Source organism: Mus caroli, unplaced genomic scaffold (assembly GCF_978045245.1).
Source record: "Mus caroli unplaced genomic scaffold, Mus_caroli_1 scaffold_4, whole genome shotgun sequence".
NCBI classification, from domain to species: Eukaryota; Metazoa; Chordata; class Mammalia; order Rodentia; family Muridae; genus Mus; species Mus caroli.
The window spans coordinates 24,229,165-24,245,050 of NW_028227259.1; the positions used below are offsets into that span (position 1 = coordinate 24,229,165).

Below are 15,886 nucleotides of genomic sequence, written 5' to 3' on the forward strand. Positions count from 1 at the left end.
TTTTTTTTTTTCAAGTAGAACAGTTTGCTACTATGCTTAGAACAAAAAGAAATACATTATTGTAGCTTATAGCAAAAAAAATAAACAAAAAAACAAAAAAGAAAAACAGCAAAACATAAAAACAAAACCCAATCCATGCTAAAGTGGTTAGGGACAGGAAAGACGATCTCATTAACCTTGAGTGGCCAGCCCCATGTAGCACTATTGCCCTGTTTCCCATGTTTAGCTGCTGCCAGGCTGTTCATACTTCCAATGCCATCCACCACCTGTGGCTAGCCTCCAGTGAGCTGGCTGCCACTCACACTTCCCCTTTACCTCTTAAAATAATAACACAAAACCCTTGTAATATGCCAGACAAATTTATTAGGGGAAATCTACAACCACAAAATGCCCATGTAAACAATGCAAAACTCAACACATACAAATACAACCTGCACACTTAGATCAGGAAAATGTACCTACATTACTCTATTTCCCATTTATGAAATCCCCAGTTACTTATGGCCCCTAGAGCCCCGTAGTCCAGCACCATCTTCCTATTCCTCCTTATTTTGTCCTTCATTCCCTCTCTCTTTTCCATCTCACCTCCCCTCTCTAAAAATCTCAGCTCTGCCTTTCTTCCCCCTGCCCAATAAGAGCCTCTAGCCTTATCTGATCAATTAAGATTTCACCTGACTGCACCTGTTTTTAGGGACTTTTGAGGGAGCAGAGCACACAAACAGCAATATTCCTTCCACCCCTTTTTGTTCAATTAAAAGGCTCTGAACACAGAAATAGCAGTGGTAATATCAGAGCCGTGTATACATGCCTGGCAGCCTAGGACACTGAGTGTGGGCAGGTCAGGCACTGTACCTACAGATCTTCTGAGATTCTCCACTCAAGTGGATTTGATTCTGTTCATCTAATACAGCATATTCACTGGAAGGGCAAAAGCCAACTGCAGGAAGTGTGTGGATGCCTCACAGGTTAGAACATCTGCTACTCACTAGAAGACCCACATGGTACCTAACAATCATCTCTAGGAGTGGTTGTGATTCCATCTGTGCTCTGAGGGAAATGTCCCTCAGGAGGAGCCACATACAGTATTACATTCAGTAGGAAAAACACCCATTCACATAAATGTTCAACATAAGTCTAATCAGCAACAGCAAAACAAAGCAAGTTTATGGTCAAGGACAACAGCATCTATTAAAAGCTATTTCCCAGCAAGAAATGGAAGGTCATTATGTCTGCTGTGTGGTTATCACTTGACGAAGATGAGCTTTGCAAATGCCTTAAAGAAACAGACAGACTACTGCTCTGGTGGCAAGAAGCAAAGCTTTACTGATTTCTACAGCTTAAAAACACGGGTTATGACTTTGCCAATTTTGCCCAAACAATAACATTTTTCCATAGTTGCACTGGGCAGACAATATTATCATTTTTGGAGTCATTTCCTCAGAAAGAGAACAAACTTCACAAGAAGAAACTGTTATCTGCAGACCCAAGGACATCTTCCTCTCAGGGTAAATATTAACTCTTGACTAGAAACAAGGAAAAACTCTGGCTCACAGAAAGCCATGTTTAGACATCCCTCCCTTTCAGGAGGGACGACCCCTGAACTTTCTCCCAGTTAATGGCTCTGACCTTTTCAGGCCAGAACCAAAGGGAAGCTATTGTTCGCCTCAATCACTGATGCTCTGTTGCAAGTAAACTGAGGCATATGGCTCTGGCCTTCCTGATTTATTTTGTATTCCTTTCTGAATGTGTTTATATCCTCAGCAGCTCTAGAACAATGATTGTATATTCCTCAGTATCTGGCTCACAGGATCATGAATGAATGTGTGTGACAGAGTGCTATATGTTAGGAGTATGAGAATTCATGACACCATGGATGCAGTATGGCAGTGATTACATCACCAAGTGTGTGTCCATGGGGTAAATAAAATTATTGATACACAAAAGTTCATCACCTTGTATACCCCTAGGTGGCTATGACTTTACTATATAGCCCTGGCTGTCTGGAACTTACAAAGATCCATCTCTGGATGTGAGTTCTAGGTCTACAGCAGGGGATAGAAAACCTGAATAAGGAAGATGGTCTCAAAAGTCACGACTTGCAAATCCATTCTTTGCATAAGAAATAGAATTTTTAAAAAATAGGTTTTACAATTTCAATTAATATAGAGATAAAGGCAAAAATAAACAATGAAATAAAAGAATAAGAACATATAACTTCTAAATAACATAGCAACAACTCAAAGAACAAAAAATGAAAACTTCACAAAACTATAAAAAAATTATTGTTCATCTTTTTTCTTCACTTTTAGCAGCACAGACCTATAGCCTGTTACTCCTCTTGGACATTTGTTAGCAGTGCAGTCACCTCCGTTCTCTGCCAAGAGGAATTGTCTGAAGAGAAAAGGCAATAACACCCTGAATCAGCCATGGCTTCCTAGTTAGGGCCTATTCCCACTCAGGACATGTGATATAAAGAGATTCATATGGGGAAGATTCATCTGAGGAAGATTCTGGATGCTGGAGATCAGGGTCAGCAGGGGCCTCCTGGCATGACAACTCATTTTGCAAGATGGTCTCTTCTTTAGCTGTGGCCAATCCCAGCTCTCTAGCAGTTTCTGAGACCTGGGAAAGGAATGCAGTTACTAAGACACAGGAATGGTGGGGAAAGGCATGGCAGCTGTCAGACCTTTATCTCCCACTACCTCATCTTTACTTGACAGTCAACATTAATATTCTAACTGAAATTACTGATGTGAAATCTGCAGATAGGACCCAGAATTCACTCAAACCTCCACATAGCATTCCACCTATCTGAAGACATGCATGCAAGAATGTGACATGTTATTCACCTGTCACCCTGAGTGGACTGAAGACTAAAGCAGAGTTGAAAGGTTCACTTGTCAGTGATAATAGTGCCTCCAAAGAGGCTAATTCAGAGTCTCACAAGAGGCTAACTTCCCAGAATACTTGTGTGAAAAAAGAGCAAAGAACAGCTACATTCCATGAGGAGGGCGGCTGCTTGGAAGTATGGATTAAAAAGTTGGTGGGAGGAAGCAAAGATAGATTCTATTGTGCCAATTATCAGATATTCATAGCCTGGCCGAATTGTTTGTCCCTACCTGATGTTCTTTAGTCTCCAGGTTGTTGGTCTTCTCCTGTTCTTCTGTACCACTCAGGTTCAACTCCATCAAACATTGACGAATGACGGCCCAATCAGCCAGTACTTCCTTCTTCTCCTGCTGCAATATTGCCAACTTCTTTTTTATGAGATTCTTCTCCAGCAGGAGCCGGCTGTGCAGGTTACTGGAAACACACTCTGCATGGTAAGTTCCTGCAGCCTCCTCCTCCCATTTCTACTTACAGGTCCCATTAACCTGACATGTACCCTGATTCCTGTGAAGACCTAATACAATCCACCAGAATACATCCATGACAGCTGTACAAACAGCAAATAGCCATTTCATGGAAGAAGAAATTTGTGCTGCAGTCCAAACACCAAAAGGCTCCATGTTTTTCCAAAAGAAACAGGGATCTCCATCTACTCATGACAGCCCATGCATTGGGACAATACCAATTAGTAGGGTGCAACTACAATCAGGGTAGTCATTAGAACCAAAGGGAGGGCGTTCTATCCTCATGTTACACCTCACTTAGCTCTGTAAAACCCTGCCTGAGCCCCACAGGCCCAGTACAACATAATAACCTTCTGATGATCTGAATCACTTGTCTGTTTAGAGGCTCCTGAGGATGCCTGGAGAACACTGGCAGTGGTAACAGTCTCCTAGAGACCTAGGAAAACTGAGTCCAAAAATCCAAGGCACACTGATGCCTAAAAAGCATAAAGTATAGAACCAGACCTGCAGTCTCCCGACCAGAAACAAAGGAAGGCAGAAATGGCCATTTCACAAGTGTTGGCCTCCCAGACAAGAACTTACCGATAGAAATTTATCTCCTTCTTGAGCTCCTGCTTGTTCTCTCGGGCCTCCATGTTCTTGTTCTCTAATTCATGTAGGAATGTCATGATCTCCTTCTCCTTTAATTTCAGTTCTTTATAATGTCCATTTGGCCTGTGGTAGGGCCTGGCCCCAGGAAGACAGAACTCCATAAACTTAGGCTTTTAGTAACACATGAACTCAGGCTGGGTCCTGGACTACAGCAGCCATGGAAACCACACACTGCATTCTAAATGCTGGGATTTTCTTAACCTTGGGAAACTGGCTATCCTGGCCCCTGAACACCAGAAGCTAGGCATCTAGATTGAGGGTGCCCTGGCTCCCTGCGTTACTCAGTAGGTCTGAAGGGCAGACTAAGCAGTTATGTTCTCAGTGGTCTAGGCTACAGGTCTTTACCCACCAAACAGCTGTGATGGTGTTTCCCCTGTTTCCAAAAAAGGGATTCTAAATCCTGGATACCTAATACTGTAGAGACAGTTATTATATATAATTCTGGAGATGATTCCAGACATCACCACAGATTTATAATCTGCCCAAAAAATACAAATGTACTAACACATGTGACAACATAGTCAAAGTGCAATGCTATTTAAAGTGGGGACTACCAGTCCTCAGGACCCACCTCACCTGGATACTCTTAGGTAAGTAAATCCTCAGGCCAAAACACCTACCCCTAGATTCCAAATTGTGGAGAGAAATAAAAACATACAAAACATATTCACAGGTCTGTACCTGTGCATGCACATAGACTCACAGACTTAGACCTATACACAGGATGGAGAAACAAAGAGTGAGAGAATGAAAGAGAAAGAGAGACAGAGACAAAGAGAACACAATGAGAGGTAGAGTAATGCATGCAACATTACTGCCTCAGAGTATAAGGCACACAGACAAAGAGGAACAGGCATGAACTTCAGGCATTCTAATCAAGCACTGAGAAGAACCATGTGGGACCAGGTGCCTCCAGCTGCTACCTGGAGGTGCCAGCACTCAATCACCTGGGAGACAAGTAAAAACACAACTACAAACACACATCACCTAGAAACCTCCTGTCAAAGGCTTTCCAAATGAACCCTAGGTAATCATCACTGCCTCTTTCCCTGAGTTCTTCACTCAGACTCCAAGTTCCTCTTTTCAAGTGGAGGGAGCAGAAGAGTCTATTTCCCTTCTCGATCCTGACAAAACTTCAAGTGTGGCCACTCCTCTAATAAGTATTTAGGGGCATGAAGTGAGGCCCAATTATGTTCTGGTGGTATAGCTTCCTAGAACCCACCCCTTTAAAAGCATAAGATGAAGGAGGCATTGCAGACCCCGGAATGACACCACAGGTATGGAGCAACGTATACCTCTTGTTCATGGATCCCTCGGTCACATAGATCAGGCGATCTCTCAGCTCATTTGTCTCCTGGGTAGTGAGCTGGATCTCTTTGATCAGCTCCTTCTCTTCCTTCTCAAACTGCTCCTTGCTCATGACAGGTATAGGGGATGATGTCTGTCTGTGAGCCACTGTAGGTAGATGAATATGAGAATATTTGATGTGAGAATGCAAAGAGTGTGGACTTACCAAAGAGAAGGAAAAAGGCCTGTAACCTAGTAACACCACCAAGAGATTGGTCCCAGTATGAGATTTCTTCTGAGTGGATCTCAGTTCTACCATCACTCTAGAGAGATCAGGTGATGTAAGTAGCCAGATGTATCCTCATTCCCCCTTAAACGTGCTTATGAGGACCAGAGAGATGTCTTCTTCAGGGTACAACTTGGCTTCAGAGCCCTGAGCCCTGTGGTTTCACAAGTCAGACTACAAATTCACTATCACAAGTATTTGAGATCTTGGAGATGCTCAGATATCCTACCTGTTACTCTAAGCCAAGGAATTGGCTTAATAAGTCAGGCAGGGGGAGAATATGTTCATCACAATGATCAACTTCCCCCCTGAAACACAAAACATCCCAGAAATAAAAATAGAATCCCCCTCTGGGTCTATCAACTGCTTGTTCTTTGTTTACAGTATAGAAATGGCTGCCACCCACAATTGGTGATAAAGAAAGGTAAGGTAGGAACTGTCACCAACAGGAGGTCAGAGTAGTTCTGAGAACATGACATCATGGTCTGGAGCACCATTCTCTCCCTGTGACTAATGTCAGATAACTACAGGAGCTTAAAGAAGCCATGGACTGAAATGCAGGTATTCCCTCCCTCAAACTGGCATAGCTTAGACCCGCTGTCACTCCTGATGATCTCATTCTGTCCCCAAGTAACACCCACAATACCCAGTGCAAGTCAAGACTTGAAGTTCATAGCCCAACAGCTTTGACCTTGCCAACTCCTGCCTTAGGGGATGGAAAAGTACTGTTCTGAAATCCTTGATGATTCAAGAATTTTGATAACCATGGAAGTTTTTTTGCTACCCAGAGTCTCCAGTTCCACATTACTAGAAAGGCCAGCTCAGGCCACCCCTACCAGGAAGCTCAACATCCACTTCCCAGGACTTACTGCTCATTCGCCAAGTCCACCTCCTTCGTCCTTCATTACTCTCAGATGGAAGGCCAGCATCCTTCCTCCCCTCTCTGGTCTCTCTCCCATCCACATTGGTTCTCTGAAAAAGTCTACCAAGTCGGGCAAGCAGGGCCATCACTGCAATGTCCAGTCTCTGACTGAGAAATCTCAGTCAGCTTGTTGTAACTACAACACTGGTGACATCACAGAGGTTGCTTAGAACTCTCCAGGAGACAATAGAATGTCCAAGAAGGGACTGCTGATGTCATGGACTACATAAAGCCTTTGGTTCCCTGCTAATGTTCTCCCTGTACTGACAGGAAGCTGAGCTGCTCTTTCCTGGGGCATAGCCATTGAGCCACATCCTCTTTCCAAAGCGAGGGTTTGCTCTAGGCTTGATTGCCCACACCTAAGTAATTCCTATGTATCTAACTCTGTGTTTCCTTTCCAAACCCTTCTCAGAAATATCTCATCCTACCTTAAATTTTCCTCAATCAGCAATAGGAGCCATTAAAACTTAGTGAGAAATCATACCAATATGATTATGCAGCCAAAATCTACTCCTGTCTAATCATATACAGGTGCATGAAATCTCATCCATGCTGAGCCTTCAGGGCTGGTTGCAGTGTGGGTGTGTGTTAGGGACCACACTCATGAAGCCTTGTGTTTAGCATTTGAAATTTGCCCCAAGATCCCTTAGGAGGGAGACATGCAGTCATGCTTCTGAGAACATTCTAGAAATCTTTTGGCAGAGGAAACTGAAATATGGAGCCACCAATGTGTGACCATCAGATTGTGTGGGGGTTTTTCTCACTGCACCAATTTCACCGATCAGTATTGCTTATAGCCCTCTGTGTGCTAGACCATGAGTTTCTGTATGAAATAAATAATATATTCAACAGAGGTGCGGATGTGCAGGCAGAAAGTATAGGGTAATACTATAGACATAGGTTAGTTGACTGGGCAAGGTCCTAGCATCTTGTATTTGGGTTCATGTTTGGCCCCACAAACCACACAAAACCCAATTTCCGTCAAACATGAATGATTCATTAAATGCAGACCCTAAAGTTGATTGATCAGAACCATTGCTCAGGATTTGTGCCTGAGCCATAGCTCAAAAAAATCTATCTTTGTTAACTTATAAAGACAGAAAACAAAAACCCAAAAACCAAACCAACCAACCAAACAAAAACAAATGAAAAAACAAAATTAGTTCATTTAAAGTTAGGGAAGTATCCAGTGCTCTGTTTGGATCAGGCCGTTTTAGATATAACTGCATATTGACCCTTAATTTGAGGGGTCCCATGGAATGGTTTATGTACCATTGTAAGATTAACAAACCTCATACAGAACACAACAGAATGTGGACACCATGACTTTGCTGAGTCAAGTTGTTTTCTCTGTTGATGATTGGCTGTCATATGACAGCAACTATCTGAAATAGGGGACAGACATAGAAATCAATGACTTTTGCTATACTGTGCTGTACATGCCTTAGCATTAGATTATCCAGGTCTCTCACAATGACTAGTTATGTTTCCACAGTACTTGGAGGCCCCACTTGGAAGCTCAAATATAGGAAAGTGGAAGCAGAATTATCTGAGCTCAAGGTTAACTTGGTCCACATGGGGTATTTGAGACCCTGTTTCAGAAAATAACACTGAATCACACACTACATCAAAGGCCTCACTTACCAAGTCTTTTCTATTATAAAGAACTTACCATTCTCTCCCTTCCAGTCTTTCTTTCTGGGAAGATGGAGAAGTGAGAATGATCTTTCCATTCTAAGGACTATGTTCTCTGTTTCCCTTAGCCCACATTAGGAAAAAATGAAAGTGAGTATCATCATCTGAACAACTGATTAATATCCCCTGCTGGTAGCGTGATACGGTGCTGATGACAATCTTATCTTCCTTTAGTGTTGCTGACCCAGCAGGAAGTATTAAGTGCTGAGGCCAAAGCTCAGAGAACTGTTCAAGGGGCTAGACAGAAGCCATCAGAGACTCTCCACATCCTTGTCCTGAGATGAAATCCAGGAACACAATGTGAACTTGGTGGCCAATTTACCATACATCAAACTTCTACCTCCACCTTTCTATGTTCAGTACAGGAAAGTGTGCATGCACCTCCATGCCAGATTGATCTTGATATATGTCCCAGGGCGCAGACTTTTTAGAGAGTTGGTTGTAGTCAAGCAATTGGTGCCCTCAGTAAGATGTGAAGACTATCAATAATAAGTGACCACACTGTATTTGTTTAAACATTAGTTAAAAATTGAGCATAACTGAGGAATTTGACACCAGCTCTGCGTCCTGGTCTTTTTGTGCCTATACCTTGCTCAAAAGGAAGGTGGGAGGACAACTTGGGTTCCTCTGCATGGATAGAGTGAGGTGAAATCGGCACCGACCAGTCTGAGCAACAATGCTGAAGCACTTTATTTCAAGTAAAAAACACATTCTCTGTCCTCCTTGAAAGTGCTCCTGTTGAGGCCATGGACCTTGTATAAACATGCTAACATCATGCAGACATCTTTCCTAATGATACAAAGTTCTCTCTGGTAAGGCTTGCCCCCTTACCATATCTGTAGGAAATTTGTTACATGGCAGCCGTCAGTCTATTTCATGCTTTTGCCATAATATGCTTCCAAGTTGTGATGGTTTGTATACTCTTGTACCAGAGAGTGGCACCATTTGGATGGGTAGCATTGTTGGAATAGGTGTGACCTGTTTGCAGTAGGCATGTCACTGTGGGCGTGGGCTTAATACTCTCATCCTAGGTGCCTGGAAATGGGTCTTTTACTAGCAGCCTTTGGGTGAAGATGTGGAACTCTCAGCTCTGCTCTTGCCATGCCTGTGTGAATGCTGTCATGCTTGATGATAATTGACTGAGCCTCTGAACGTGTAAGCCCGCCCCAATGAAATGTTTTTATAAGTCTTGCCCTAGTCATAGTGTCTGTTCCCAGCAGTAAAACCATAACTAAGTCAGATGTTGGGACAGCCATTGAGGGAGGGGGCAAGCATGTGCCTGTTTGAGTGAGCTTGCAAGCTACTCCCCCAGTGCACTACCCCTGTCCTGGCCTGCCTCTGCTTGAGCTCTTGCTAAGCTGAGGGAGCTGCCATTTGCTGAGTGAGAGGCGCTGCCCCATGGCCAGAGTTGGAGCTAGCAAGCAAGATTGAAGCAAGCAAGAGTGAGTGAGTAATCACAGCAGGGAGATGTGCCCAGAGGAAGGCTGCATGGCCATGCTGGGCATGCTCTGCTCCTGGTGGGAAGTCCCAGCCATCGCACATTCTGCTTGTTCTTTCACAAGGCTTTATGCCTGCTCAACTTCGAGATCGAGGAGTTAGAGGCAGCTCTTCACAGAGATGACTTGGTATTTATCAGTGATCTGATTGCCTGCCTGCTTCAAGGCTGCTATTAGCGAAGAGGTATCACGTCTCAGACATTCCACAGCTACTTGGAAGATATTGTTAACTAAGGTTGTGAGCTTGAAGAAGGAAAGCCCAATCCTCTGAGAGATCCCAGTTTTCAAACCTTCCTCTGCATACATGAGTAGAGATCCTGCATCTCCTTTGTGATTACTCGCTTGTTGCAGATGATGTCTTTGATTTTCTCAAGGGTCTGGATGCAGACAGTCTCCGAGTTGAACCTCTAGGTGAAGACAATTCAGGTGCACTGTACTGGTACTTCTATGGGACACAAATGTACGAAGAAGACCTAGTACACAGAAGGTCCAATGGAGAACTCTCCTTGAGCAGGGAAAGTGAAAGGCAAAAAAAAAAAAAAAAATGTCTCAAATGTTCCTGGAAAAACAGACAAAAGAAGAGGAAGGCCTGCAAAAAGAAAAAAAAAAACTACAGGAGGAGATTATATCCAGTGAAAAGCAGGAAGAAAACTCCTTGACGTCTGACCTACACAAAAGAAATGGATCCGGAGGGGCAGGCCAAGGTACTTGGTGGATCCTGTGTCTAACAGAAGAATGGAGACAGGTTACTGAGAGCTTCCTGAGAGCCGACCTCTCTCCAAGAGCAGCACCTCTACAAGCTCCTTAGCAGGACTTCCTGCCTGAAATCTGCAACATGATTGCTCAGAAGGGAAAATGTCCACAGGGCACAAAGCCAGAGCTGCAACACAGGTTTATATCTGTCCACCTGCCCATCCAATTCATCAAGCTAGAGGAAACTCCCATGCTCACCAAGATAGAAAAACAGAAGCACAGGTGGGAGGAGGAGGAACGACCGATCTTTCTTGCAGTGCAGAAGAAGGAGCAAGATCAAATGTTAAAGGAGGAGAGAATGCAGGAAAAGGAGGAAAAAGGTCAAGGCAGTGGAAGTCTGGGCTAAGAGGAGAAAGCTCAGGGAAGAATGAGCATGGCTATTGGCTAAAGGCAAGGAGCTACCCCCAGAACTTTCCCATTTGGATCTGAATTCTCCTATGAGGGAATGGAAGAAGACCAAGGACCTCTTTGAATTGGATGACGATTTCACAGCCATGTAAAAGTTCTAGATGTGGCGAAGGCTCACAAGGATTCCTGGCCCTTCTTGGAACCTGTGGATGAATCTTATGCCCCCAACTATTACCAGATTATTAAGACCCCCATGGATATTTCAAACATGGAGAAGAAATTAAATGGAGGTTCATAGTTTACCAAGGAGGAATTTGTAAATGTCACGAAGACCATGTTCAAAAATTGCCGAAAATACAATGGTGACAGTAATGAATATACCAAGATGTCTGACAATTTAGAGCAGTGTTTCCATCGGGCCATGACAAAACACTTTCCTGGTGAAGATGGAGACACAGATGAAGAATTTTGGATCAAAGAGGATGAAAAATGCTAAAAAAGAAGGAGTCAGTCTGGTAGAAATAGTGGAAGCCATGTTTGGACTCTCTCAAGAAACACAGAAGTGTAGAGCAGGAAACAGCCACCAGTAAAGAATGGGGGAAAATCATTGCCCGCAGCACACTGAGCTGCCTCCTCAGGGGACAATCAGAGCAGCAGTTCCATACAACTCCCTTTAAAGGTTGGCACATCAAATGGCCAAGGCTTTTCTTGCCTCCTGCATTGTGGTAGGCTGCCTAGTCATGCATCCCTTTTAAACCAGATGAAGCCAGCAGCACCAGGAACGTTTGGCTCTCTTCAAGGATCAGAACCCATCAACTTACATGGCTCCTCTCGAATTCCAGAGGTGTCCCCAGAGGAGCCCTTGCAACACCCAACCTTTGCTATACAGTCTCCAGTTGGAATTAGTAAACATTGGGGATCCCTGCTCAGTGCTTCAGACCTTTCCAATATGGTGTCACATGTCCCATCCTTACAGCTTGGGCAGATGAATTGTCCAAGTCAAGTTGGAAACATGTATCCACCAGCTCCATTCCAGGCAAGATTTATTCCTTCTAGGCATGGTGGGACTCCAGCCCGACCCCCAGACTTTCCTGAAAGGTCTGAAATTCCTCCCGGTCATATTTATCATTCATACAAGTATCTAAATCGAGGACACCCTGCTGTTTGGAATGGGAACCATGGTACTGTAAACCCTGAATGTTTGGGGCCAGTTGAGAAGCCCCACCTGGGTCCAGGACCCTCTCACCACCCTCATACCATTGGTCATGTGATGGATGGCCGAGTGATGAGACAACCTATCCCACCAAACCAATGGACTAAACAGTCAAGCTTTCTACCTCATGGTGTTCCTTCCTCAGGGTATATGCATCCAACCTGTAAGTCTGATAGACATGGTTTGCAGCCACCTCCAACTCCAGCACCAAGTCCTGGATTCAGAGGGCCCTCCCAGGTGCCCCGGGGGGCACAAGTAGGGGAATCCATGATGGACAGCCCTGAAATGATTGCCATGAAGCAGCTCCCCTCCGGAGTCTTTCCCCCAGGTATGCCTTACCACCCCCCTCCAGCGCACTCCTCCCCAATAACTGGTCCCTCTCCAAAGGTAGCTCATTCGTCATCAGTATGTGTGTCAGAGCCCTAGACTGCATTGGACAACCCTGGGAGTACACAGGAGATGACTGAAACACAAGAGCCTGAGGAAGACCAAGAGCCTTTGCCTGGACATGAAGAGAAAGCAGCAAGCATTTGTTCTTCAGAGGGGGAATACCTCAAACAACTACTTCACCCTGCACCTCCCTTGCAAGCCAGCGGTACCAGGCAAAGCTCACCACAAGAAAGGGAAACAGAGGACCTCCGACTCAATAGTGATGCTTCAGACTCTGCAGACACTTCTAACACATCAAAGAACAAGAACACCTGGCCTTTGGACAATAGCTACAGCAGCCCAGCTGTGCAAGGCTGTTTGAGAGACTTCTCTATAGTGGCAGAGATGGGGAATCTACCTGAAAATGAGGTCCTTGGTGAAGCATCTCCCTGTAGGTCAGAGGGGAAGGGCCTTGATGGTAGTGGTCCAGAAAATCCAATCTGCCCCAGGGGTAAAACATTGCAAGAAGCCATGCTATGCATAGGACCGAATGCTACTACACCTCTTTGCACAGATCCCGGTTGGATGGCTGGAAAGGTGAACCAGTTTTCTCCCTTATACATGCCTGGCATAGAATACTCTAACTCAGCTACACAGTACTCTATGAGTCCAAGTTTGCAAGGCTTGGGCTCTATGATGGGAGGAAAGTCCTCAGGATCACAGCCTCAGTCCTTTCCTCCCAGGGGGTTCCAGGATAATGGTCCCCAACCTGGACTCTTTCCTAGGTACCATCCTCAGCAGGGAATGAGATATACCTACCAGCCTTCTTCTCTGCCTTCCTACCACCCCTATCAGAGGACTCCTCATTATACATGTCCACAGGGCTTTTCTGATTGGCAGAGATCTCTCCCTTCCCGGAGAAGCCCAAGTGGACCCCCAGGGAGTCACCCTCCATGCTCCCTCTTCCCAGAGAAGAATGTCCTGTCTAGTCTGCAAGGTTGTGAGACACTAAATTCTGCCTTAACTCCTCCAACTCAAATGGATGCAGTGACTGCTAAGATTGTTCCTCCTGATGGACACAATTCTGGTCCAGAAGAAGAAAAGATGGATGAATCTGTGGAGAGGCCAGAGAGTCCCCAAAAATTCTAGATCTCGACAACCATGATGCAGCTCCCAAGTGGCAGAACTCACTGTCAACCAGTGTCTATCTTTATGGAACTCCACCACCATCTCTGAGTTCAGGAATGACTTTTGGTTCATCTGCTTTCCCACCCCACAGTGTGATGCTGCAGACAGGGTCTCCATACACTCCTCAGTGATCAGCCCGTCATTTTCACCCCAGGGCATACCCATCCTCTGTGCCTGCCCATCCACATCCCCACCCAGTAGCCACCCAACCCAATGGCCTCTCTCCAGAGCGTTCCCTCAACTTCTGTCACAAAGAGGGCCTAGGTCACTTTCAGGCTTCGATGATGGAGCAGACTGGCACTTGAAGCAGATTAAGAGGCACATTTCAAGAAGTACACAGACCAACGGGATTGCAAATGCATCCAGTCCAGTCACAGTCCTTATTCCAAAAGACCTGGGCGCCTGTGGACTCACCAGAACAGTTGCTGACTCGTAAAATCCCAATACTTCCTCTGGATCAGAGCTAGTCTAGGGAGGACCTAAGCCCTAAGGAAGTGGACGGCTGTTTGTGGAGACCATAATTCAGGCCTGGTGGATTTGGAGGAATGAATGCTGTACATCTCTGTCCTGTCTTCTGGTTCCACCTCTTCACTGTAAATCAAGCTTTCCTCAGAGCTGAACAGTATAAGCCTTAGGGGCACACTCTTTAGATGGGCTGGCCTGTAGCTGGGATCATCTGCACAGCTGACAAACTTACCCACAGCAATATACCTGGAGTTCTTGCTGGCTTCTCCAAATCCCAAGACTCTTGTCCAGGGAAAATCAATTTAAACTTGGGTGGAGTGTACATGTAATGCTGGAGTGGTGTGTTTAAACTTTCATGAGCAGCTAATCTCAGGTATATATTTGGTGAAGGGACTACTTTAGTATTAATGTTTTTGGAGCTGGTCCAGTTTACAGAAGTTTCATGTTGCCAAATTAAAATTATTATTATTTTTTGTGGTGACTGTATTGTATATATAGTGGGACAGTCAGGTGGGTACATGGAGGAGTTGGGAGTCCTTCCCCGATATGGCCAGCATACTGTACTGGAAGATTCTCTGTCTTTGTACAGTCAGGTCTCACTGAATGCCTGAGGAACGAGGAGAAGAGATCCATAAGACTGCAGCTTATATATGTCACTTAACTTGTTTCCTCTGCAGCTGGCCTCGGAGACAACATGTCCTCCTCAGCATTCATTTCACAGTTGATTGGACGGTGCTGTCATGGGGCTTTACTAGGTGTTGCAGCCATAGGACAGGCTGCTCTCACTCTGGTGGCCTAAGTTCTGGACTTGGGAAAGCATGTCCCTTCCTGCTTTTCCACCAGCTCTACCAGATAGTTGTAAGCCAGGAATTTGGGCTTTAGAGTGTTTTACTTATCAGAAGATAAAGTGGCTTCTTCATGGGCCTGTCAGGCCTGTGATCTAGAAGGCATCAAACAACACTTTCTAGCACAATCACATTTTGTGAAAGTGACTACTCAGGTTTGTTATGTATGTTAGTCCCAAGAAAGAAATTGCACAGGTTTGAAAAAAAAAAAAGACAGAAGTTGGTACCAGGGAATGGGGCATTGCTGGGCTAGGACTGACCATGCTTTCATTTGAAGAATGTAGATTTGGGGACTTAGGATTTGGAACACAGAGGAATGTTTTAAAAGTGGCTTAATGGGTCATCCTAGTTGGAATATGGAAGACTTTGTTGCTGGGAGTGATTTGAACTGTGTTGACCTGGCCCAAGAGATTTCAAAGGAGAAGAATTTCAGAATGTGGCAGAAAGGCTGTTTTTGTCATATTTTGGTGAAGAATGTGGCTACTTTTTGCCCTAGACTGAAAAGTCTGCCTGAGACTAAGGTGAAGAGCCTCAGATTAATTGCATTGACAAGGGAAGTTTCAGAAAAGCCCAGCAGAGCCTTTGTTCTCTGGTTAAGTCTTAGAAAGATAAGTTTGAACAAGCATAGCAAGCTTAGAAAGGAAAAATATAAAATACATGGTTTGAGTATTAAAGGGGCACCAGGACGTGAAATGGAGCAAAATCCTATGTTAGGAGATAACAGATTAAGGAAGTGGGACCTTGGGGTCAGACTCTAACCATCTAAATTTAGATTCAGGCATGGTGATGCACACCTTTAATCCCAGGAGACAGGCATGTTGATCTATGCCTTTCAATGTCAATCTACAGGGCAAGAACCAGGATAGCCTAGCTTAGGCAGTGAAGGATTTGGAAAACAAAGCCAGTGATAATGTAATAGTAGAAGAGGGTCATGTTCTAGTTCCTCTAAGCAGCCGAACTCGGCACCTTCAGCCATGTGGCTCTGGCTCTAGACTTAGGAATGGAAGGAACTACT

At 44.7% G+C, this 15,886-nt stretch overlaps 1 protein-coding gene and 1 pseudogene across 1 annotated transcript; one reads left to right on the forward strand and one right to left on the reverse strand.

The window, feature by feature from the left end:
* Window positions 1–2,376: 2,376 nt before the first annotated feature.
* LOC147005001 (disks large homolog 5-like) lies at window positions 2,377–6,610 on the reverse strand. The gene is made up of 5 exons (XM_085836122.1): window positions 6,447–6,610; window positions 5,300–5,459; window positions 3,936–4,079; window positions 3,120–3,303; window positions 2,377–2,622 (listed from the first exon to the last, which is right to left on the reverse strand). Exons 1-5 carry the CDS (start codon window positions 6,583–6,585, stop codon window positions 2,446–2,448), a joined length of 804 nt encoding a protein of 267 aa, XP_085692248.1. The 5' UTR covers window positions 6,586–6,610; the 3' UTR covers window positions 2,377–2,445.
* Window positions 6,611–9,661: 3,051 nt separating this feature from the next.
* LOC147005002 (chromatin remodeling regulator CECR2 pseudogene) lies at window positions 9,662–14,028 on the forward strand (annotated as a pseudogene).
* The last annotated feature ends 1,858 nt before the right edge of the window (window positions 14,029–15,886 follow it).

Coding starts and splice junctions, on each gene's coding strand:
- LOC147005001 (XM_085836122.1), bottom strand. CDS start 6,585: ATGGCCCTGCTTGCCCGACTTGGTAGACTTTTTCAGAGAACCAATGTG. Junction 4,080..5,299: donor GAGGGATCCATGAACAAGAG/GTATACGTTGCT, acceptor TCCTGGGGCCAG/GCCCTACCACAGGCCAAATG. Junction 2,623..3,119: donor TGGAGACTAAAGAACATCAG/GTAGGGACAAAC, acceptor TTCCTTTCCCAG/GTCTCAGAAACTGCTAGAGA.